The sequence below is a fragment of the Gekko japonicus genome, unplaced genomic scaffold, assembly GCF_001447785.1.
Source record: "Gekko japonicus isolate JY-2015 unplaced genomic scaffold, Gekko_japonicus_V1.1 scaffold968, whole genome shotgun sequence".
NCBI classification, from domain to species: Eukaryota; Metazoa; Chordata; class Lepidosauria; order Squamata; family Gekkonidae; genus Gekko; species Gekko japonicus.
The window spans coordinates 441467-464483 of record NW_015174872.1 but is presented as its reverse complement, the minus strand read 5'-3'; the positions used below and the strand labels follow the sequence as shown (position 1 = coordinate 464483).

The 23017-nt window shown below is 43.0% G+C and overlaps 1 protein-coding gene across 1 annotated transcript in view; it reads right to left on the bottom strand.

Annotated features, from left to right (window-relative positions):
- Positions 1 to 9383: 9383 nt before the first annotated feature.
- Positions 9384 to 23017, bottom strand: part of SCYL2 (SCY1-like, kinase-like 2) — a 54823-nt gene continuing 41189 nt past the window's right edge. Inside the window, exons 17-18 of the mRNA XM_015424822.1 lie at positions 12881 to 13000; positions 9384 to 11460 (exon numbers count right to left, since the gene is read on the bottom strand). Coding sequence (XP_015280308.1) covers positions 10837 to 11460; positions 12881 to 13000 — 744 coding nt within the window. The 3' untranslated portion in view covers positions 9384 to 10836. The remainder of the gene's footprint in view (positions 11461 to 12880; positions 13001 to 23017) is intronic.

Genomic DNA, 23017 nt, shown 5'->3' with positions numbered 1-23017 from the left:
GAGGTGTAGGGATGATGTGGCAAGAGGTTCAAATGGTTTCCCCATCAACTTTGATAGAACAAGAGACAAACTCCAGTCTGGGACCAGTGTTTTCACGGTGGGTGAAGATTCAGGAGGCCTTTCATGAAAACTTTGGTAGTTAGATGACACAATCAATAAAGTCATAGTGAGAAGAAATTATGGAAAGACGAACCTTAATAGAAGATCAGATCTCTGTAGAAAGGTAATGTAGGTTAGGATTTCCAGCAACAGCGCAGTCTCAGGCTGGAAACCCTGGTAAAATGTTTCCATTTTAGGCCATACGAGCAATGGGTGGATGGATTCTCATGTTCAACAAGATCTTGGTGACATGTGGAGGAAAGGTTAAGGTGGAATTTTCCATGCTGTGAGCTTGAAGAAGCCTGAGTCATGTTGGAGAACTCTGCCCCCTTTTGGGACAGTAGATCCGTACTGTCCAGGAGATATAGGTACTGACCTCTGGAGAGATGTAGCAGAAGTGGAAACCAAGGTTGTTTGGGCCACCATGGTGCTATGAGGATGCAGGAAGTGTGATTGTTTAAGATCTTTTGCAGAACTTGAAGTATCAACTGAAATGGTGGAAACACACAGAACAAGTAGTGGGTCCACTGATGTGTTGTACACAGTGGCAAACACATCCAGATTGGGGTGGCCAAATTCATGAAATATTGGAGCAAGATAAATAGGGTTGAGCAACCACTTGTGCTCAATTGAACTTATCCAGCTCAGAGTGTCCACTCACACATTCTGTATCCTGGGCACATGGATGGTCGTTAGAGAGACCTGATGGAGAATGCACCAATTCCAGAGGGCTATCGTGGACTTGCATAGAGTAACGGAGGCTGTCCTACCCTGTTTGTTTATACAGAACATGGTCACCACATTGTCTGTGGCAACCTGTACAGCTTTGCCTTGTATTACTGGGTGGAAGGAAAGGAGAGCCTTTCGGACCACCAGGAGTTCTAGAATGTTGATGTGAGTTGTAGGGGTGACCACCGGCCTTGCATGTGGATGTCCTTGCAGTAAGCTCCTCAGCCCCACAGCGAGGCATATGTGAATACCACAAATCTCTGGAGCTTGTGGTTGAAAGGACATTTCAGGTAGAAGATTCTCCATGGAGGTCCACCATTGAAGGAACAGAAGGATCTGATGCGGGATGCCCAGAATCCTGGACTGGGGGATGGTCAAAGGATTGTAATGCCGAATGAACCACATCTGTAAGGGTTTCATGTGAGCCTGCCTTGGCAGGGAGGGTGGGGTACAAATTAAATAATTAAATAAATAAATAATTTTGCAAGACGCACAACAAAAGTTGTTGAAGCCATAAGGGCTATAAGGCACTGGATCATTACAGCTTATTGAGCAGGAGATGAGAGAAAACATAGCGCCAGGGCTTGTAAAATCAATGCTCTGTCCAGGGGAAGAAATGCCCTGCACTGAACTGTATCAAGATGAGCACCTTTGAATTGAATCATTTAAATCATTTGAAATGCAGAAAGAGAGGATTTCTCCTGATTTACGCAAAGGCCAAAGAAACTGAGGAGCTGAAGGGTTAATGTGACATTGTGCTGCAGTCAGGGTTCCTGCTAAGCTGAGTTAGTGTGAGCTAGCTCACTGTTTTTTAGCCTCTGGCTCACACATTTTTGCCTTGGCTCAGGAAGGATGGCTCCAGAGCAAACTAATGTATGCAGCAGCCAAATCGCTCGCTCACAACTTTCATGCCGGTAGCTCACAAAGTAGAATGTTTGCTCACAAGATTCCACAGCTTAGAGGGAACATTGGCTGCAGTCAACTGATTTAAGAGCGTCATCTGTTGCTGTGTGAAAAAGGCCCTCACAGTCAAATGGAAGATTCTCAGTTTTTAACTTGACATCTGGTTGGAGCGATGTTGAATGTAACCAGACCTGATGGCAGAGGGCAACAGCAGTTGCCAGGGTGCAAGAAAAACAAGTAATGGTATGACTAACAGTAGTAATTTGTTGTTTGGATGTTCTGCAGGCTTCTTGAGTTAGAGAGATGGCTTTAGGTTGAAGCTGAGGGGGAAATTGAGGAATCAGAGCAGCAACCTTTGTCAAAATGTAGAAATTGTAAGCTGACAAATAACTCTGCATTTTGGAAGCCAGAATGTTCAGGGAGTAGATCTTCTTAGCCAAATTATCTATTTGCCTGCCTTCATGATCTGGCGGGGCAAGATATCGAGCTTGCCTAGCTCGATTTGGATCAGGATATGAGTTTAAAAATTTGGCATCCCCACACTGGATCTTATACATGGCTTCATAATGTTTAGCCACAGGTGGAGCTGAGGCTGGTTTTCTCCAAGGTTCCTTGAGTGTAGCCAAGAGGACTGGCAGCATGGGTAACACTGTTGTTGCTGGGAGGTCAGACTGTAGGATGTCATGCACTATATCAGTCACTGCTGGAGCATACAAAGCAAGTTGAATGCCCAAAGCTGTTGCCATATGCTGCAGAAGGTCAAGGAAACCTTTGGCCCTTTCTGAGGGGGAAAGAGCCCCTTGGCAGTCCATCATGTAGTGATGGGGGCATCCATAGCATCTTCAGCATCGGTCACAGAAACATTGCTCGACATCTGAAGGGTCTGGTGAGTCGAATTGGAGGATGTCCCGATAGCTATGATGAACATTACTTCCAATGAGGTGATAGGCAACGAATGGTGTCGGTCCTGACTTAGGAACTGACCAAGTATCAGGAGACAGCAGTACATCTGAAGGCTGAGACATTGGTTGGCCAGGTGGGACCCAGAGCGAGGAGAGTCCAAGGCGAGTCATGTGATGTGACAACAATAGCTTGGAGAAATATGAGACTGGTGGTGTCAAAACAAACAATCCCGGGATCGAGGCCAGGAATGGGAACAGGTCCAGGAGTAGCCCTGGTATGGGCTCTGTGAAGGCGATCTCAACTGGGACTGAATACAAGCTCTGTGGCAGTATCGAAGTGATCTTGAAACTGATGAACAACAGTCTTGCATCTCCTTGTCCTGGTAATAGATAAGTGAGCAATCACTTGCAGAGCAGCAGATCAGAATTAGTCTCTTGAATGGCGATGCAGCCTTGATGTTGGGAGATTGGACTGGTGCTGGTCCCAAGAGGGAAGTCAATGGGGAGAATGATGGTCATCTGAGGCCAGCAAGATCAGTGGCAGGGCTGAGTGTACCGATGGAGAGGAGATGGCGAAGCTTTGCTGCTCAAACTGAATATGTTCTGACACCAAGGACAAAGGAGTTGGCTGATCAACAACTGCATCAAACAGTTGAACTGGGAGATGTAGTGGATAGGCCCGTAAGCACTATCAGTTCCGCAGCCCTTGCTATCAAGGCCGGTTGAGTGCTCAATTTTAAAACTGTGGTGGCCGTTGAGGTCAAGGCAGATGGCTTTGGAATCTTCAGTTTCAAGTGTATCAACTTCGAAGACAATGGTCTCTTAGATGACTTGTCTACATTTGGCTTTTGAGGTGATGCTGGAGCCAGGCATGGGAAGGCCGAATCTCCCCACAGTACAGTCAAGGTGGCATGGGCTGAGAACCTGAGGTCTGTGCCATTGTTGGCACAGGGAGGTATGGAGGCGAGCTGCTCTATTATTTCTAGCTTGCCTTGTAAATTTAGCACAGTGTTGTCAAGTTTCAGTGCGATGATCCTCCCTGAAGCAAAAAAGGCAATGGTTGTGGCCATCTGTCAATGGAACTTTGGTGTTACAGCCACAGCACCTCTTTAAAAAGACATTGCCTTCCATATGATACCTGTCAGAAGGAAAGGGAGAGAGGGGGAAGGGTGAGGGAGGTGAAACTGGAAATGACTGAAAAGTGAGGAGAAAAAATAAAGTATTTTTTCTCTCTTTTTGTTTTCTGTAGGCTAAAGAAGACGGATGAAGAACAAACCAAAGTAAAGTTAAAGAGAGTGCATCAAGTCAAAAGATGGTTACAGATATAATAATAATATCCTTTTTCTTTTCTGGTCGCTGTGGGGAGGGAATAATAAAGGGGAAAATTGATGTATCTGATGTTTGGTTATGCTATGTAATCTTGATGAAAAGGATTATGAATGTATATGAAATGTTAAACATCAATACGAATAAAAAAACTATTTTTAAAAAAGGAAAGAACTGAGTGGGAGGCGGAGTTTCCCTCAGCTCCAAGCATGTGCAGGCAATGCCTGCTCCCTACAGCGGACGGAAAGCCCGCCAAAAAAGAGAGCTGCCTAATAGAAGCTTCCCGACGGGGTCCAGCGCAGGTGCAGAACCCAGTGTGTGGCCTGCACAGAGACCACGAAGATCACTTTTGTTTTCAGCAAGAAGGCAGTAGGTGTTTTCTAAGTATACAGTAAAATTGCTAGAGAAGTTATCTCAAATGTGATCCTTTCACTCCTCAATCCATAAGAATAACACAAAATCCCAAGGCAGTCTGGTATGAAAAAATATACAGGTGTGCACTAGATGCCCATAGAACAATTAAAGATTTGTTCCTGAGGAAAGACCAGAGGTCTGAAAACTTAAATATCTAGAAAAAGTGTTGGAAAGAGAGAGACAGATTGATTGAATTTGGAGCAGATTGCTTTTAAGAATACAAGACTGTTAAAGGGATATAGACTGAGAGTCTGGAGCAGACTGCCATGTGAAATCTTATTGACCTTTGTATTTTTTCTATTCAGGAATAAGTGGTTGTTTTTTATTACCAGACACTAAATGATGTTATGGCTGTAATCTAGTCTCTTTTGTTATTATATTGTACTATGGACATCTAGCACACATCTGTATATTTTTTCATACCATCCTTTCACTCCTCCCCTGGTGACACTCTGGCCTGGATAAAAACTATCTTCTGGATATTTGCATTTGCAACCTTTTGGCTTTATTATACCAAAGCACATGAAGAGTTATTGAATGTTATTTTTAGACTGCTTCATACATCTCAAACAATAACTATATTTTGTATAGCACAGTGCTTGCAGTCATAAAGCACTTTTGCAGCATAACTGGATAGAAAATCTCACCAAGAACATTGCTATTAGATTTGGAAGCACCATATGCAAAGCTAGAGAGATGTGCTGCTAACAAGAGACATATTAAAGTAGATTTACTTTTTTTTTTTGAAACTTACATTTTACTTTCCCGTAACCTTTCTATTTCCACTTTTTGAATAGCAAGCATACATACAGATTTTACAAGTATATAAGTTAATGATTATTTTCTGGGGGGAAATCAGCTAAAATGTTTGAGTGTGCATAAATCTGTTAGATCAGTTTGAATAATTTTCAAATTGCTTCATACAAGCATATGAAGGTAGGACAAGAAGTCAGGGAAGACTGCAATTATTTTCCCATAGCACTTGTTTTTGTGAAACTCACACATTCACTTTACGGAGCAAGCTTCATAAATATTAATGAAATGTAACAAGTGTACTAAGGATCTTAGCCTCAGATTGGGGAATCACTATAAGTTTCCACATGAATGAAGCCTATACATTGACGCCCAACATACAACCACATGCAAGTTAAGAACTGTCACACAATTAAAAGTGCATTGGGTGGCCTCACTCAATTGTTATGTTATGGTGACATCTTATGGTCATCTTGAAATATTTTGCAACTATTCTGTCTTCCAAATTCACTACACTGATGTTTAGAATGGATGTACCTTTGTTCTTCTTCGAGTTCCAGGGGAACATAGGATATGTCCCCATTTCAGAATAATTTAACTTTACTCTCAAATAGTGCATAAACAATGCAAAGGAAAAGGTGTTGGTTCCTGCTAGGCTCAAACCAAGAACTAGAGTTGCCCGTTCCATTAGAGAAAAAAGATCTAGCCATCTCTCATATATAAAAATTAATATAAAATGTACCAGACTTAATACTGTTCACTGCATAGCCTTAAAGCCAGTACACCGGATCTGTCAACTTGAACAGGGAATCCTAATTTGTCCTGGAAGAACTGCAGAAAAGATAATTGAGACTGTTAGAGAAGTATCCACATGCCAAAGACAGCTATCATAAGCCTGTTTACCAATACTTTAAAAATAATAGTTAAGAATAAAATTAAGAATTAGCTAACCAGTCAGATGAAATTATACATTATCAGCAAAGTGTCACTGAGAGCCCATTTGAATAAGCAACAGCCATTTCTCTTCTAGTCACTATTTTACTGGTAAAGTCATGTGGAACCACACTATAAAACTTGCACATCTCCACAGTCAATTGCAAGCACTGGGTTTGTTTGTTTTTTTGAACTTATGACATTTCACTCTTATCTGTAAAGCTGAAAATATGAAAAGGTTTTTTATTTCAATAAAGCAACATCATTTAGGATTTCAAAACTACACAATTCTTCCATTCACAGTACAAAGTGGTAGTAATTTCTTGTAACCATCACTGTACATTTTACATATTACTGATCTGAAAAGTTGATATAAGAATAGATTTGTTTTGAAGAGCAGTGAAGTCCAATCATCCAAAATAGAATGCCATGCTAGAGTTCTACTGATCATGAACCACAGCAACACCATTGACATCACCACTTTACACACAAGAATTCTAAGCCACTAAGAAGAGACAGTACATTTAGACAGACATTAAATATTTCCAGTCAGGCCTGAGTTAAATACATATAAAACCATTTTGATATACAAACATCCAATTTAGGAGATTATACAACACTCAGTGCTGTTTGAATTTTAGGACTTTAAGGAGAACTGTTTTTACAAATTTCTTTATAAGGGATCATCTTATTTTAAAGATTTAAATGCAAAGTCAAGAAATGTCAAGGACATGTCATTAAATTATTCAAAGGCATGTCATTATGGCTGAATTTTCTAGGCAATTAAATCCCCCAATTGATTGTAGAATGTCTACATGTGTTACACTGACCAACAGTAAAACACTGGTAACAACCACCAATATATTTGTTTTGAAGATTGAATTTTTAAAACTTTGAACCACATAAACCCATTTCAATTTAGAAAATATCTACAAGAAGCCAGCTGTGTGAAATATCACATGACCAGGAGCTGGGTAGCACTTGTTTACTTTAGAATGATACAACCATCTCATGCTGGTTAGATGAGGCTGATGCTATAGCAGGTACAAATAATTTTCTATGTGAAACATACCTGTGGAAAACTTTAAGCCAACAGCCACAAATTGACACTCTCACTGAAACAATGAAATGTATTAAAATTTCACTAGTTTACTAACAGTAACATTAATTCCCAGGTTTACTTATTTACTTGATATAATTGAAAAACAGCAATAGATGGCAATAATTGTACTGAAATATTACTTTGTGAATTTCAATTCCTGCTTCTTTAAAAATTAAGATGTCAATAAGCACAACACTGATCTATACCTGCAGCTCAGACCCAAATTATAGCTTTCATTCTTAATGCTGTCAATACATGTGTAGAGATATTTTATATTTGACAGGGGTAACATATGAGACAGGAGAAGATTACTCGATGTCCAAGATAGATCTTGCAGCTCCTTCTCCTTTTGAGGGAAAGAATCAGATCCAGCAACTAACCCCACCATCCACCTTTTAAAGAAAAGTCACTTCATATTCTAGGATTCCTGTCTGCTCCACCTGGATGATGCTAAGGTTTGTTTCCTATAACAAGGTCTCCATTGCAAAACAAAACAGGATTTGATCCATTAAATATGAAAGGATAGGAAAAGGTTATTTAGTGTCTGTATTTACATTTCAAATTGCTTGAGAATATTTGTATTCCAAGAAACCTGAGACAATAAAACTTAAGAAGAGTTCCAGAATTTCCTCATTAATAAAACCATACTGTGAGAAAGACAGGCCAAGCTGGGCCAATTCCTCAAGGGTATACTATGTCAGAAACATAGTTGTTGTAGTTTACACTGCATCTTTCATCTTCTTTACTGTACCTTTCAGTCATCCACTTTGTGCCCATGAAGCCTGTCAAATGTCTTGAAAGCATCAACATAGAGTGCAATTTCCATTCATAATGAAGAGATATGAGTTCCACAGGAAGAACGTGTGTCATTAACATTATCTAAGTACCTTACTGTGCCCATAGCAGCTCTTTTGTATGACTCACTATAAAGAAAAATCATTTATACCACTACATACAGGCATTCAAGGGTCAGGGAATTTAACTATGTCTACAAGTTTCAATATGCCCGAGCCATCCTAAATATATGAGCTGTGGATAAAGGCTGGGGGATCACTATATCTGTGAAGTCTTCCATCCTCCGTCCCCAGTTGTATAACTTAAAATTCAAATTCACTCATTTACTTCTTGGAAGGAAATGTACTCAACATTCCCTAAATACTTCCTAAAAAGGAACTATTCACACTTTTATATAGAACACATTCATTTCTTCACAGAAGAAAGCTACGCTTCTGGAAACTAGTCACTGTGCTGTTATGTAACATCAAAGACTAACAGAGAAATATCCTTATTGTACTTCACTAACTCTGACCAGGGATGAAGGTCCCCCCCCCCCATTATAGGGTATCTTGAAGTATTCTATCAAATCTTTCTTATATTTTTGTTTTATTTCATCATCTTGTAGTAGAAGTGTATCATTTAATCTCCATCTTCTTTCTTTTCTACTTCCATTCTTCCAAGTTAAACCATTACAGGATATCTTGCATACAACCTTAAATCAAACCTTCAGAGAAACTGACAGAGAGAATGCCAGTGCCTTTGTTGAGATCAAAGAACTAAGTAACATTTCCTCTGATGTAATGTAACATTAAAATACAGATTAGCATACACAAGGAAAAATCTAAACAAAAAAGTCTTTCTCTGACATGAGCAATTAAATTATAAATTTGAATGGCTACAAATCATTAATGACAATGTGTAAGAAACTTACAAGTCTAGGTTATCAAGGAAATCCCTACATATGGGGATACGATTTTATAATACATCTATAATTTGTTACATAAACTTGTGTTCTGGAAGAATTCTGTTTTAGCAGTCTTCATTTGATTTGTCCTCTTCTCTTTTTAAAAATTTGGGAAACCATGCTGTCATAACATTGAGCATTTTTTATCAATGACATATATGTGAAATTTAAGAAACCTGGAGACCAAAGAACTATATATACACCTAACATTTAATGGTCATATTTTATGCACAAATTATGTAGCTAACTAAGCATAGTTCAGTGAGAGTATCAACAGCACATGAAAACCACAAGTATTTAAAAACAAAACACAATTTTATCACTGGTCCCAGAGATACAAAGTAAGAGTACTAAGGCAGCAGCTATAATACAAAGTTCTTTAGATACATTTAAACATTATTACTGCTTAAAATTGGAAATATAATTTAACAAAATACAACTCACATTTACAGCATAAGGCCTTTGGTTTCTTAAGCAGGAAATGGAAATAATTTATTCAGTGAAAGGCTTTGAAAAATAAAGTGTATAGGCTTTCTATAAAAAAGATAACTAATTCTTTCCTTCTCAAAATAGCCAGCTATATGTAACAAAGGTCCCAAAATTCCTAGGAAAGAAATAGTTAAAGCCCAGTAGAAATAAGCAATGGGACAGAGATTCTGGTCTTGGGGAAGTGAAATACCCTTTCCTACCTAATCAGCAGGATTTACTGCTGCATCTAGATTGGGGAAACTTTTGGATCTGGACCGGTATGTCAAAATATACAACAAGAGCTATTTACTCCAAACTTGGTATTACAAAAGTTTGTATCAGTCTTCCAGATGATTCTGAAACTACATAAAGAACGACAGTTTGGTCTAAATGCAATAACCTTTTCACAGAAGACTGGCTTCATCACTTTCTTTGTAATGTATCCATTTAATCTAAAGAAACAGAGCTCACTTTAATCTGAATCTATAACAAATATGCTTCACTTAAGGTTTGTCAAGCTTCGACTTTTGTCTCAGAAGTAGCCAGGAGAATAAAGAAACTATCCAAATTCTTTCCATACAGTTATGCCAACATTTTAAACATAATGAAAGTAATTTCTAAATTCTAACAAAATGGAATTTGTAGGACGATTTGAAACAGATTTTTGTTAATTAATTTGCACTGGTATTATTTCAATATCCAGATTTCAAATATAAATATAAGCATGATTAAGCTACCATGCATATTTAGGCAAGATTTTAAGGTCACCATGCCAACCACATGGCTTCCACTGTAGGAGCTGATACTTCAGCATAGGTTACCAGTAGGAAAGTTATGCTGAATGATCATCCGGCAATATTTGTTTTGTAACAAAGAGCACCTCTGTTAGAAGGATCTCTCTCTCTTTTGATGTACTTTATTAAGGAGAGCACTACTCATGGTATTGATTTACAAGGGGGTAAATAACTCTGTACTTCTCAAAAATTTAGCTGTGTACATTTAAAGAAGCTGCATAGTAATACATGCATCCAATTACAACCCATTACCAAAATGTATTTATAACTCATTTTAAATCCATACCTAATTCAAACATTACAAGATCAACAAGAGACCAGGGCATACATGTAGTGCATTTGGTGGACCAAAAGTAAATACAATTTTTTTCTTGTATTTGTAAGATGTTTATTTGTAGGATTACACAGTGGCTAGAAGAAAAAATTCCTGAAGTGGCAAGATGCGCAGTTTCTAATGTTTACAACTCTGGGTACCTGGATTGATAAAACTGACCTCAAAACTGTAGAAGGGGATAGGAACTTCTTGGTGCCTAAGAAAATAAAGTGTATTACTAGCTCTTTCTGGAAACAGCTTTTCTCTTGTCCATTTTGCTAGACGGAAGTTCTCAACCCAGCTTTTACCAGACATAAAGAGATGCCTCTACACCATCAACTTGCCCATGATAACAACTATTATCCAAAGAGGTCTTTTAAGTCATTACTTGCTGAGCTGCTGCTTGTCATGTTGTTTGTTGGCTGCGTAAAGTTCTGAGGATTAAAGAAAGGATTTCCCTGTAAACCAAATCCAGGCTGTCCCGTTACATTCATTTGCGTCCCTGGAAGAGAACTGCTGGCACCCTGAGGAGGTACAAATTGATTAAGCCACTGGTTTGTTTTTTGTTGTGATAACTGATTCATACTGATTTTGGGTTTCTGAGGACCAAACAAGCTATCTAAAGCAGACATATCTGGTGCCCTGTTTTGCTGTGCTGGCTGTGAAACTGCAGCTGTAGTGCTCATAGTGCTGTAAGTTGGCATGTTGCCTGTAGGCAACATATTCATATTGGTGATTACAGCACTGCTGAAGAAATTCTGGCTTGTAGTGCCAACCCCCATGCTGAATCCTGAAGGCTGAAATCCCACATTAGCATTTAGTCCATTTCTCTTAGTGCTCTCAACAGGTGATGAAAACCCTGCTCCAATACCCATAGATGGAACTGAAGAAAAACTACTTGAAGAAGGAACTTTAGGTCTATTGTGAGACTGGCTGGCCAATGATGCCATGTTATCTATCAAAGTACCGGTCAAATCCTTGGTCTGAAAAAAAGCACAAAACCAGTGTAATTAAAATACTTTGCAACAACTTGAATTTCTAGTAGCTGGCAGTTAAAGAACTAATAGCAACTCTATGAATTTACAAGAATAAAGTATGTGAATATATTTCTGTAGTTGCCTAGCTTGGTTAGGATGCATACTGTCGTTTATATATGCTTTTACTGTGGATAGTATACAACAATTTTTGTTTGTATTGATTATTAATACTTATGCAATACTGGTCCTGAAAGTTCCAATATAAATTTGTAAAGACATTCAAACAAATATCTGGCAACCAGTCACAGTAAAGTGCAAAAAGTGCTATTTCAACATTCAGCAAGTGAAAAATATTAAGCATCTACAGGCAAGCAAAGCTAAAATGAGGCTATTGTATTTTGATCACATTATGAGAAGAAAATAATGCTAGGAAAAATTGAATGCAGCAAGAAAAGAAAAAGGCCCAACATGAGATAGATTGACTCAGTCAAGGAAGCCACACTGCTCAGTTTTCAAGACCTGAGCGAGGCTGTTAACAATAGGCCATTTTGGTGGACACTGATAGGGTCACCATACGTTGGAAGTGACTTGATGACACTTAACACACATACACACACAAAAGATTGGGACTATGGGCAGCTTCCACACAGGGATTTTTCCCCACATGGAGAAAAATAGGCCCCTGTGTTTCTTGGGAGTTTCCACATGTCATTTTCATTTTGAGAGTCATTTGTGGGACTCCCCAGGGCTTTTGTGCTTAAATCAAAAGGAAAACTTCATTTTACCCAGTTCAAACTGGAAAATGCAGAGTGGAAACTCTGTCCACAGCCAATGGGGGAGGGGATATGAGATTTGCCTTAAATGGCAAAGCTCCACTTTCCCTCCCAACACTTTTTAGCCCTTTAAATGGGCTTTTTCACAGTGCTTTTGGGTTTAACATTATGATTCAGCTATGAACATGGAGAGGGGGATTGCTGGACTGTGGGGCAGTGGAGGTGGGAGACGGTCATCAGTTCAGTGCTTTAGCACTAACTTGACAAAAAAAAAGGAACGATGGGGTGACGTCAGCAGAGAAGTGCAGGCATGGAGCACACAAGACACAGTTGCTGCTCGCTTCTACTCTGCTTGCTGCTGTTCTACAGCAGGGGTGCCTTTTCACACCTCCATGAAGAAGTAGTCAATTCATTCCTTAATGTAGGTTAAATTATGTCTTCGCTTAGGAATCAAACTGCTAAAAAGTTCTTTATTCCATCTACTGCATTCCAAGAACTTTAATAAAACATCTACTTTGGATGGCAGGCAAGCTTAAAAGTGAAGAAATTTACAAATACAATGAATTACATAAGGTAGAATATTTTCTTAGTGATTAGCTGGAATCTGTCCAAACACTGCCATGAAAAGTTGTATTATGATACTGCATTCGTACCTGTTTGACTGGAGCAGCAACTGTGTGAGGCTGAGGTTTAAGTGGTTGTTGGCTTTTGAGTTTTTGTGCTTGTTCTTGTTCTTTTGCTAATTTTTGCTTTTCTTCAAGTGTAAGCGAACCCTTTAAAAAGAAAAAAAAAGATCACTAGGTTTCAGAAACATACACCTGAAATTAGGCTTGCCAAATGTGCCCGGGGGGCGGGTAACCCCCCGCTTCGGAGCCCCATATGTTTCCCCCCCACACGAGCTCGGCCACGCCCCCAACGTCGGTAGCGTCTGACGTCACTTCCGGTGACGTCGCGGCGGTGCGCGCGCGCACGGACTGCTCCCGGATGGGACGGAGCCTCTCCCGCCGGTGAGTGAAAACTATTTGGCAACCCTACCTGAAATGGATTCAAAACCTTGCTTTGTGTTTGTGTGAGTATGCAAAATCATCTAATTCAGGACTTTGCCATAGAGGCTATGATAAATAGATCTGCAACAAGGAACTAAGGACAGCTAGGGAGAATTTCTTTACAAACCTGAAGTCCTAGGTTTGCAAGAAAATCTGGTCTCTTTATATACCCCCAGGAAGACTAAAAGCCCACCAAATAACAGAAACAATGCCACTAGATTTAAGAAAAGAATGCACTCTGAGATCTCAGTGGCCATTCTGAAATCACACAATATTGGTAAGCCTTCCAAACTAAGGGTGGGCACGAACCGAAAAAATGAAGGTCTGTGGAGGTTCATTGTTCATGGAGTTTATGAAACACAAACCTCCACAGACTTTCGCATTTAACAGACTGTGCTGTGGTTTGTTGGGTTCATGAAGGGAAAGGCACTCAAAATACCCTTCCTTCACTCGCTGAGGCACTTCATTCCTGGAACCGTGCTGCTGCTGTAGCACGACTGGGGAAGGGGAGGCATTTAAACACAACCCCCCTTCACTCTCCAACATTGCGCTGCCACTTCATGGAGTTAAGTTCACTCTGGAAGCATGCCACTGCTGCGGCACAACTGGGGAAGGGAAGAGGAGGCATTGAAACATAATCCCCCTTCACTCTCCAAAGTTGTGCCACAACAGCACCACAGCAGCGGCACACTTCCATGAGGGAAGGCAAACTGCCTTCCCTTCTCTCCTAGAAGCATGCTGCCGCTGCATGTGACTGGGGAAGGGAAGGGGAGGCATTTAAACACGCCTCCCTTACTCTCTGAAGTTGTGCCACAGCGGCAGCATGCTTCCACAAGTGAAGGGAAGGTAATTTGTGCCTCAGTGAGGGAAGAGAAGGCAATGCTCTGTTACCTTGGCAATCCTTGGCACCAGCATCTCTGGCTCATGGACTGTTCCCATGGACTGCTGGGGAACATGGTGGTCCGTGAATGGTGCAATTGCATGGACTGGGCTCACAGACCACGAACTGGGCCCTGGTCCATGACAAAATTTGGTCCATGAGCTGGTCCATGCCCATCCCTATTCCAAACCCTGGTTTTGTCTCCGACAAATCTTGTCAGGTTCAGGTTCAGTTTTTATTGCCTTTAGCCATAGGCCATTACAATGACAGAACAAGATGTAAACTACTAAAACCAGAAAAATAAAAAGCTAATTTAATACACAATAAAACATCTTAATAATTCCAACTCTTCCATCCTGGTCTCCGTTAGTAATTGAGCTATGGTGCTGCTATTTCCCCCCGAATTTTCTCTGCAGCGAGGGCAAAGAGGGCCACCTAGTGTGAAATCTCGGCCTCTATGTCTGCTAGTAAAACTAGATTTTTTTTCTGTTTCTGTTCTAGTGCCTAGGGTGGCCAAAATTGGGCCTAGAAATTTCTTCCTAGGGGATTGATAGATTGGACCTCTGGCGCTGAACCTCCACATGGGCAGAAACGCTGGGCAGCAGGCATGTTGGTATAGCCGCCTTCAAGCATTGCTGATTGCATTGATTGAAAGCGGATTGAAGTTAGTGCAGAACGTAATTTGCTATATGAGATCTTGGTTAAATATTGGGCCCTTTGATGGTCTGATTTGATTAGTTTGTACCAAGGTGAGGATTTATTCTCTTGAATGACTCGCCAGTCTTGGGCAGTGTCCTGGATATATATTTGCTCCCTGCCATTAAAGTCAGTCCGAAGAGGCCCAAGGATTACATCTGGAAGGTTATAGATTGGCAATATGCTATTGTATTTGGATAGCCATTTAGGGTCTTTTTGGCAAGCAAGGAAGCAACTGCTTGAAAGGTGATCAGTAGGTGCTCTCTTCAATTTGTGCCAATAGTTATAAAAAGCTTTATGGGCACAGGCCCGTAGAGAGGGAAGGCCCAGTTCCACTCTTAACAATGTTGCCAGGGTGCTTGTTGGAACTATTAGCAGCCTTTTCATAAAAAGGTTTTGAATTCTCTCCAGGCTGGCAATAGTGGAGTCGTTCCAGCCTCACACCTTGACACCATAAAGGAGTTGGGCGATTGTCTTGCTCTGGAGGAGTTTAAGAACTGAGTCTATCAGAAAGCCCCCTTTTGTACGATAACATTTTTAAATTGCCCTTAATGAGCGGAGAGCTGTTATTGTTGTTGTTTCTATATGAGCCTTCCAAGAGAGTGTGTCGCTGAAGGTGATCCCCAGGTATTTAAAGGTCTGGGTTTGCTTTACTGGGATGCCATCAATTGTCTAGCGAAAGGATCGCCTCCTGTTTCCAAAGACCATCACCTTGGTCTTTGAGTAGTTTATATTTAAGTGCTCTTCTCTACAGATGTCACCTAGTCTCGACAATGCTCTTCTAAGGCCAGTCTGAGTTATAGACAATAGCACCATGTCATCGGCAAAGAGAAAAATTGAAATTTTCCATGAGCCAACTCCCGGTGGAAAAACTTCTGGGTCGGAGAGCCTCTTGATGATGTCATTAATATAGAGGTTGAAAAGAAGAGGGGCAAGAACACAGCCCTGTTTTACACCTCTGGTTACAGGGATACTGTACGTCAATGAGCCTGAGATACCCACTCTTACCTTCAATGATGTGTTATTGTGGAGTTCCCTTACTAGGTACAGCAAGCATTTGTCAATGTTGGTATTTGCCAGTTTAGGCCACAGCCGTTCTCTCAACAGATCTTGTTAGACCAACCTGGTTTCCTTCTTTGATCATGTAACGAGCTTACTGGATCGTGGGAACTCTGTTGATGTGATTTACCTGGATTTCAGTAAAGCTTTTGATAAGATTCCCCATGATATTCTGATGGGCAAACTGGAAGACTGTGGGCTGGACTATAGGACAGTTCGGTGGATAGGGAACTGGTTAGATAAATAAATAAATGATTGTTTTATACCGTTTAATGATTGTTTTACGTTGTTTTAACTGTTTGTTATGGCATTTGCCTCTGTTGTTAGCCGCCCTGAGCATGTTGGGGAGGGCAGGGTATAAATCTAATAAATAAATAAATTAGAGGACCGCACCCAAAGAGTGATGGTCAATGGTGTTTCATCAGATTGGAGGGAGTTATCCAGCAGGGTGCCGCAGGGCTCAGTTTTGGGACCGGTACTTTTCAATATTTTTATCAATGAACAGGATGAAGGGGTAGAGGGGCTGATGGCACCAAATTGGGAGGAGCAGAAAACACCCAAGAAGATAGAGTTAAAATTCAACAAGACCTGAATACTCTACAGAAGTGGGCAATTGCAAACAGGATGCAATTCAACAAAGATAAATGCACAGTATTACATCTGGGCCACAAAAATGTCAAGCACAAATACTGGATGGGGGATATGTTTCCGAGGAGTAGTGTATGCAAAAGAGATCTTGGGGTAAGAGTGGACTGTAAACAAAATATGAGCCATCAGTGTGATGCGGTGGTAAAAAGGCAAATTCAGTATTGGGTTGTATTAAAAGGGCCATAGCATCGAAATTTCAGGAGATCATAGCCCCTTTGTCAGGCCATAGCATCGAAATTGCAGGAGGTCATAGCCTTGGTCAGGCCGCACCTTGAGTACTGTGTGCAGTTCTGGAGGCCTCACTTCAAAAAGGATGTGGACAAAATCGAGAGTGTGTAGAAGAGAGCGACGAGGATGATCAGGAGATCGAGCCCTACGAGGAAAGGCTAAGGGCCTTGGAAATGTTTAGTTTGGAGAAGAGGAGATTGAGGGTGGACATGATTGCTCTCTTTAAATATTTGAAAGACTGTCATTTGGAGGAGGACAAGGAGCTGTTCCAGTGCAGCAGAGGATAGGACCGAAGCAACGGGTTTAAATTACATGCAGAAAGGTATCGGCTGGATATTAGGAAAACCTTTTTCATGGTCAGAGTGGTTCAAAGGTGGAATCAGCTGCCTAGAGAGGTAGTTAGCTCCCCTTCACTGACAGCTTTCAAGAAGAGGCTGGATGAATATTTGTCAGAGATGCTGTAGGCTGGTCCCGCACTGGGCAGGGGGTTGGATTAGATGGGCTGTATGGCCCCTTCCAACTCTATGATTCTATGATTCTGTAAAACAAAGCCATGGGGGAGGGGAGAGAGGTTCCATGCCCTTCTAGTGCCATGTCCCCTGATGGAAGAAACCTTGCCACAACACAGCTGGCACCATCCCAGAAGCCGCCATTGCACTGCTCAGACAGACCTTTCCTGGGGAAAGACTTCCAAGGAAGGGAAGGAATGAAAGCTGAAGAGGTTGGATGGTGGATGGGAAGCAGAGAAGGAGCCAGTTGGTGTAGTGGGTAGAATGTCAAACCAGGATCTCGGAGGCCCAGGTCTGAATCCCTGCTCTGCCATGGAAGATTGCTGGGTAAGACCTAGAGTACTGAGTTCAGCTTTGGGCACCACAATTTAACAAGGATATAGACAAGCTTGAACGTGTCCAGAGGAGGGCAATGGAGATGGTGAGGGGTATGGAGACCAAGTCGTATGAGGAAAGGTTGAAGGTGTTTGGTATGTTTAGCCTGGAGAGGAGACAATTGAGAGGTGATACAATAGCCATCTTCAAATACTTGAAGGGCTGTCATCTAGAGGATGGCACAGAGTTGTTTTCTGTTGCCCCAGAAGGTCGGACTAGAACCAATGGGTTGAAATTAAATCAGAAGAGTTTTCAGCTAAACATCAGGAAGAACGTCCTGACAGTTAGAGCAGTTCCTCAGTGGAACAGGCTTCCTTGGGAGGTGGTGGACTCTCATTTGGAGGTTTTCAAACAGAGGCTAGATGGCTATCTGACAGCAATGCTGATTCTGTGAACTTAGGCAGATTATGAGAGGGAGGGCAAGAAAGGTTGCATCAGTGCTTAGTTCTTGTGGCCCTTTCTTACACGCGCAGGGAAATGCCACTTTGGGGTCAGGAAGCAATTTTTCTCCAGGCTAGTTTGGCTGGAGATCCTGGAAGTTTTTTGTCATCTTTTGTCATCTTCCAACTCTGTGATTCTATGACCTTGGGTCAGTTATACACTTTCGGCCTACTCTACCTCACAGGGCTGTTTTGAGAATAAAATGGAAGAGAGGAGAACAATGTAACTCACTTTTGGTCTCCACTGGGAAGAAAGGAGCGGCATAGATGAATAAATAAAATGCAAATTAATAAGAAAAAGGGGAGAAGCTACGGGGTCTGCCAGGGAAGGGAAAGAGGAAGTATTGGGGGATCTGGATACAGAGATGCCTCCCCAATTTGTTTTTAGTCCTCCACTTGTCCCTATATAAATTGCTTCTCTTTCTTCCCCATTTTCGCCATATAAATGTAATAAGTTCCAAACTCCTCTCCTCTGATTTTCTTACAGTCCATGTTTCTACCTTCTTCCTTCTACCCCTTCTTGTGCTCTTGTACATTCTGATCTATGCTAAGCGGAGGAATTTTTTTTAACCTCAGCTTCCTCATGCTTTCTCCTTAAATTCTTCTTTCCTTTGCTGCATTCCCTTCAGAAGCTTCAGCAATTAAAGTAAACTTGCATTTTACTAATGGGTGCCAGTTTTAAGAAGCTTAACATGAAAGAACAGCACCAAAATCCAGGAGGCAAGGAGTTTTTCTTCTCCTGTTTATCTTCTTGTCCACTGAGGCTTAAACAGCAGACAGTCTCAGTAGTGTGGCATATCACCTAAGAGATGCTCAGCACCATGCTTGATGTTGCTGCTAAGGTAGAGATGAGACCCTAAAGGGAATGGGGCTCCCCAGTTTGGATGGGATGGGTCATTTCACCCAGTGAAAAGCCTACAAGTCTTATTAGATCCAGTCCTTTTATTACAGAAATATGTGAGCACACTGACTATGAGTGCCTTTTCCAGTTGTACCTGGACAGGAAATTATCTCCCCTCATGAAAAGTGTGTGTGTGGGGGAAATCCCAAGAAAATCCTGGATAAATTTGGAAATTACCAGTAGATACGAAAATGGCAGAGAAGTAGAAGCAGATTGCTCCTGCCTCTCAGCTGTTTGTTGGGCTTCTACTGCAGTCCCTTTAAAGTTTAAAGGGACTGCAGAAGACAGCCGAAGGATCAGCTGTGCCGGAAGGAGCAGATTGTTCTCACCAGCTCAGCTTGGGGCTGGCTTCTTGTGCAGCCCAGTTTAAACCGGACTGCAGGAGAAGCCACCTCCAGAAGCTGCTGTGCCACAGGGAGCAATCTGCTAGCCAGCTTCTCCTGCAGCGCGGTTCAAACCTGCAGGAAAAGCCATTCCACTCCAGCTAGGTCTGCGTGCAGCAGGGAGAGACCTCCCAGCTGCATGCAGATCCTAAGGCCAGCTGGTGTTGAAGCCCGGTTTAAACCAGGCTGCAGAGAAGCCATTCCAGCCAAGTCTGTGTGCGGCAGCAAGAAACCTCCCCACGTCACACAGATCCAGGGGACAGCTTCTCCTGCAGCACAGTTTAAATCGTACTGCAGGAGAAGCCAAGCCAGCCGAGATCAGGCCGGCTTTTTTTTTTACTTGTATTTTTCTTCTTGGGTCTATTGGACTTGAAAAAAATTGGGATTTCTGAAAATCTCGGATCCAAATACCATAGCAGTATTGCAATCCGGGATTTTTTAAAAGTACCAATATTTTAGCCTGGAACAGAAAAGTACTGATTAAAAAAACCTGCACACCCCTACTCAGAAATTGCAACTGGTCCAGAATGCAGTAGCCCTGTTATGAGAAGGTAGCCACGTTGAGCATATGATGCCTTTGTCGAAGGATTGCACTGGTTGCCTATTTGTTTCCAGGTTCCATTCAAGGTGCTGGTTTTGACCTGAAAAAGCCCTTCATAACCTGGCAACCTCAGACTTGCAGAACCATGTCTCCCTATATATGTCTGCATGACAACTGAGATCTTCACAAAAGGGTCTGTTATATGTCCCCTTCTGCACAAAGGTAAGAACTGTAGGTGCCCTAGCAAGTACATTTTTGGTGACTGCCACCACACTGTAGAACACCACACCTGAAGAAGGTTCTGTCCATTTTGTCTTCTACAAAGAGATGTAAACAAGCTCTTTAGAAGAGCATATGAAAGGGACTTCTGGTTTATAGCGACATGCTAGCAAACGCGTCTCCCGGATCTCCTGGGGAAGCGATCCGCACGCCAGCGGTTGGGAGGGGGGGCGATTGTTTGCCACACACACCCCGGAGCCCTTGTGAAAGGCTCCTAGCCATGGGGCTTCTGAAGGGTGGCCTCTTCACCAGCGCATTGCTGGGGAATTGAGGCACTCTTCCGCCCTGATGGTCCTGCTGCTGCTGCGTCCGTAATGCAACCAGAGCCACTGACCAGGACAAGCGTTGGAGATCAGGCGTATAAAGCGTACCTTGAATGAGGTCTCCAGACCACCAATGAACAGTGAGTCAAGTAAAAGCGAAATGCCGGGAATTTAAAAGAAAGCCCCTCTGGGAACGACGGGACGAGCGAGAGAGGGACCCCTCCCATACGCATAAATATAACAGCGATTTGCCAAGGGGGAGCTGACGTTTAAGCGCTGAAATCTGTTTTAAGAAATCAACCAAAGCGCCAATAAGTGTTTTGGCGAATTTCAGAGACTTTAGCAAGTACTTTAAAAAGTAAACAATCCACAAACATGGCGTGGAAAAAAACAGAGAAAGACAAACAAGCAAAAGTGAAACCACTGGGGAGTATGAGCCCGCGACTGGAAGATACCACTGAGTTTTCTAAACTGCTAGTGGACTCTTTGCGTCCTCTACTGGACCAGATGATGAATATCAATCAACAGCTAACAGCTTTAAACCAGAATCTTGCAGCTCAGCAGCTCCAATTGACTGAAACTGCAAAAAAGACGGAGCAAACAGCTGAGAAAGTGAAGGAAATGGATGCCAAATCTAAAAAGGTTAAGAAAAAGGTTCAAATGCTGGAAAAGAAGCAAGCTTCAGATGAACTTCAGATCTGAAGCGTTGTGGAGATCGCCCAGTGATGGAAAGACCTGGTCATGTGATTCCGGTGCTCTTGGGGAGGGGGAAGTATAGCGGTGGGTCTAGGCAGTGTTTTAAGGGAAGGATGCGGAGAAGCAGAATGGCTTGGCACCCTTCCAGCCTGAGACCCATCCCAAGGGTGACTGGCAGTGGGGCTACGATGGAGTACCCTTCTCCGTCATTGGTGTTGTGCAATGCCAGGTCGATTAACAACAAAGCTGCTGTCCTTCGGGACTTTGTGATGGACCAACAAGCTGACCTGGCATGCGTGACCGAGACCTGGGTCAGGGAGGGGGAAACCGTAGCCCTGGCCCAGCTTGCTCCTCCTGGTTTCTCGGTCCTTCACCAATCACAGAAAAAGGGGCGGGGGAAGGAGTGGCTATTTTCATTCGGGAGGTTTTCTCCTTCAGGGCGCTCCCGGCCGTGGAGATCGCGGGCATTGAGTGTGTCGGAGCGATGCTGGAGGCTGAGGAGAGTTTGGCAATTTGGGTGGTGTACCGACCGCCTAGCGCACCGGCCAATAGCCTGCCGTCCCTGCTGGAGGCCGTATCAGGCTGGGCATTGGAGCACCCTCAGCTGTTAGTCGTGGGTGATTTCAACGTCCACGCTGAGGACGCGACCTCCAGCCGGGCTGCGGACCTAGTGTCGTCCATGGCGGCAATGGGACTCTCTCAGGTCATCACGGCCCCCACGCATCGGGCCGGTCATATGCTTGATCTGATCTTTGTGGCTGGAGTAATGGTGGACCGGATTACTGCTACTGCGGTACCATGGTCGGACCACCAGGCCCTGAAGGCTCGTCTGAATGTGCCACCCCAACCCCGCTTAGGTGGCGAGCGGATTTTTGCTCGCCCGCAAGGCCAAATGTACCCGATGCGGCTTCAGATGGTGTTGCGGGAGCCGAAGCCCCCTGGCAGCTCGTTGGATGAGCTACTGGAGGACTGGCACGACCGGCTCTCCGCGGCCATTGATGAGATTGCTCCCAGGCGTCCTCTCCGGACTCGGGTAAGGCAGGCGCCCTGGTATACCCAGGAGTTGCGCCAGCTGAAGCGAGAACTGAGACGACTAGAGAGACGGTGGCGCCGAGCTCGCGACGAGGCGTCAAGAGCATCTTATAGGACGTTTATGAAGGCCTATCAGATGGCAGTCAAGGCCGCAAAGAGGGAGTTCTTTGCGGCCAGGATTGCATCTGCTAGCTCACGCCCGGCACAATTATTTAGTACGATTCGGTCATTGACAACATTGCCACAGGGCAGACAAAATGTGAGGGAATTGGATATCGGCTGTGAGGCATTTGCGAGCTATTTTGCAGAGAAAGTCTTGGCTCTCTGCCGTGACCTCCCCGTGACAATTGATACAGTAAGTGAACTTGAGGCCCTTTGCACGTCTTTGGAGTTGGGTTTAGTGAGTTTCTGCCCACTCAGCCTGGAAGAAGTTGACAGATTGCTTGCAGTAGTGCGCCCAACCACATGCGACCTTGATCCGTGCCCCTCGTGGCTCATCAAGATGGGTCGTGAGGGGTTTCAAGGTGCCCTGCGGGAGATTATTAACAAGTCCCTCTTGGAGGGACGATTCCCCGGGGCACTCAAGGAAGCGATGGTCCGCCCTCTCCTGAAAAAGCCATCTTTAGACCCGGCTGAATTGGCCAAATATCGGCCGGTGTCCAATTTGCCCTATTTGGGCAAATTGATAGAGAGAGCGGTGGCAACACAGCTGCAGGCATTTCTGGATGATGCTTCTGTCCTCGATCCCCACCAGTCCAGGTTTTGCCCCGGTCACGGGGTGGAGACTGTACTGGTCGCGCTGACTGACGACCTC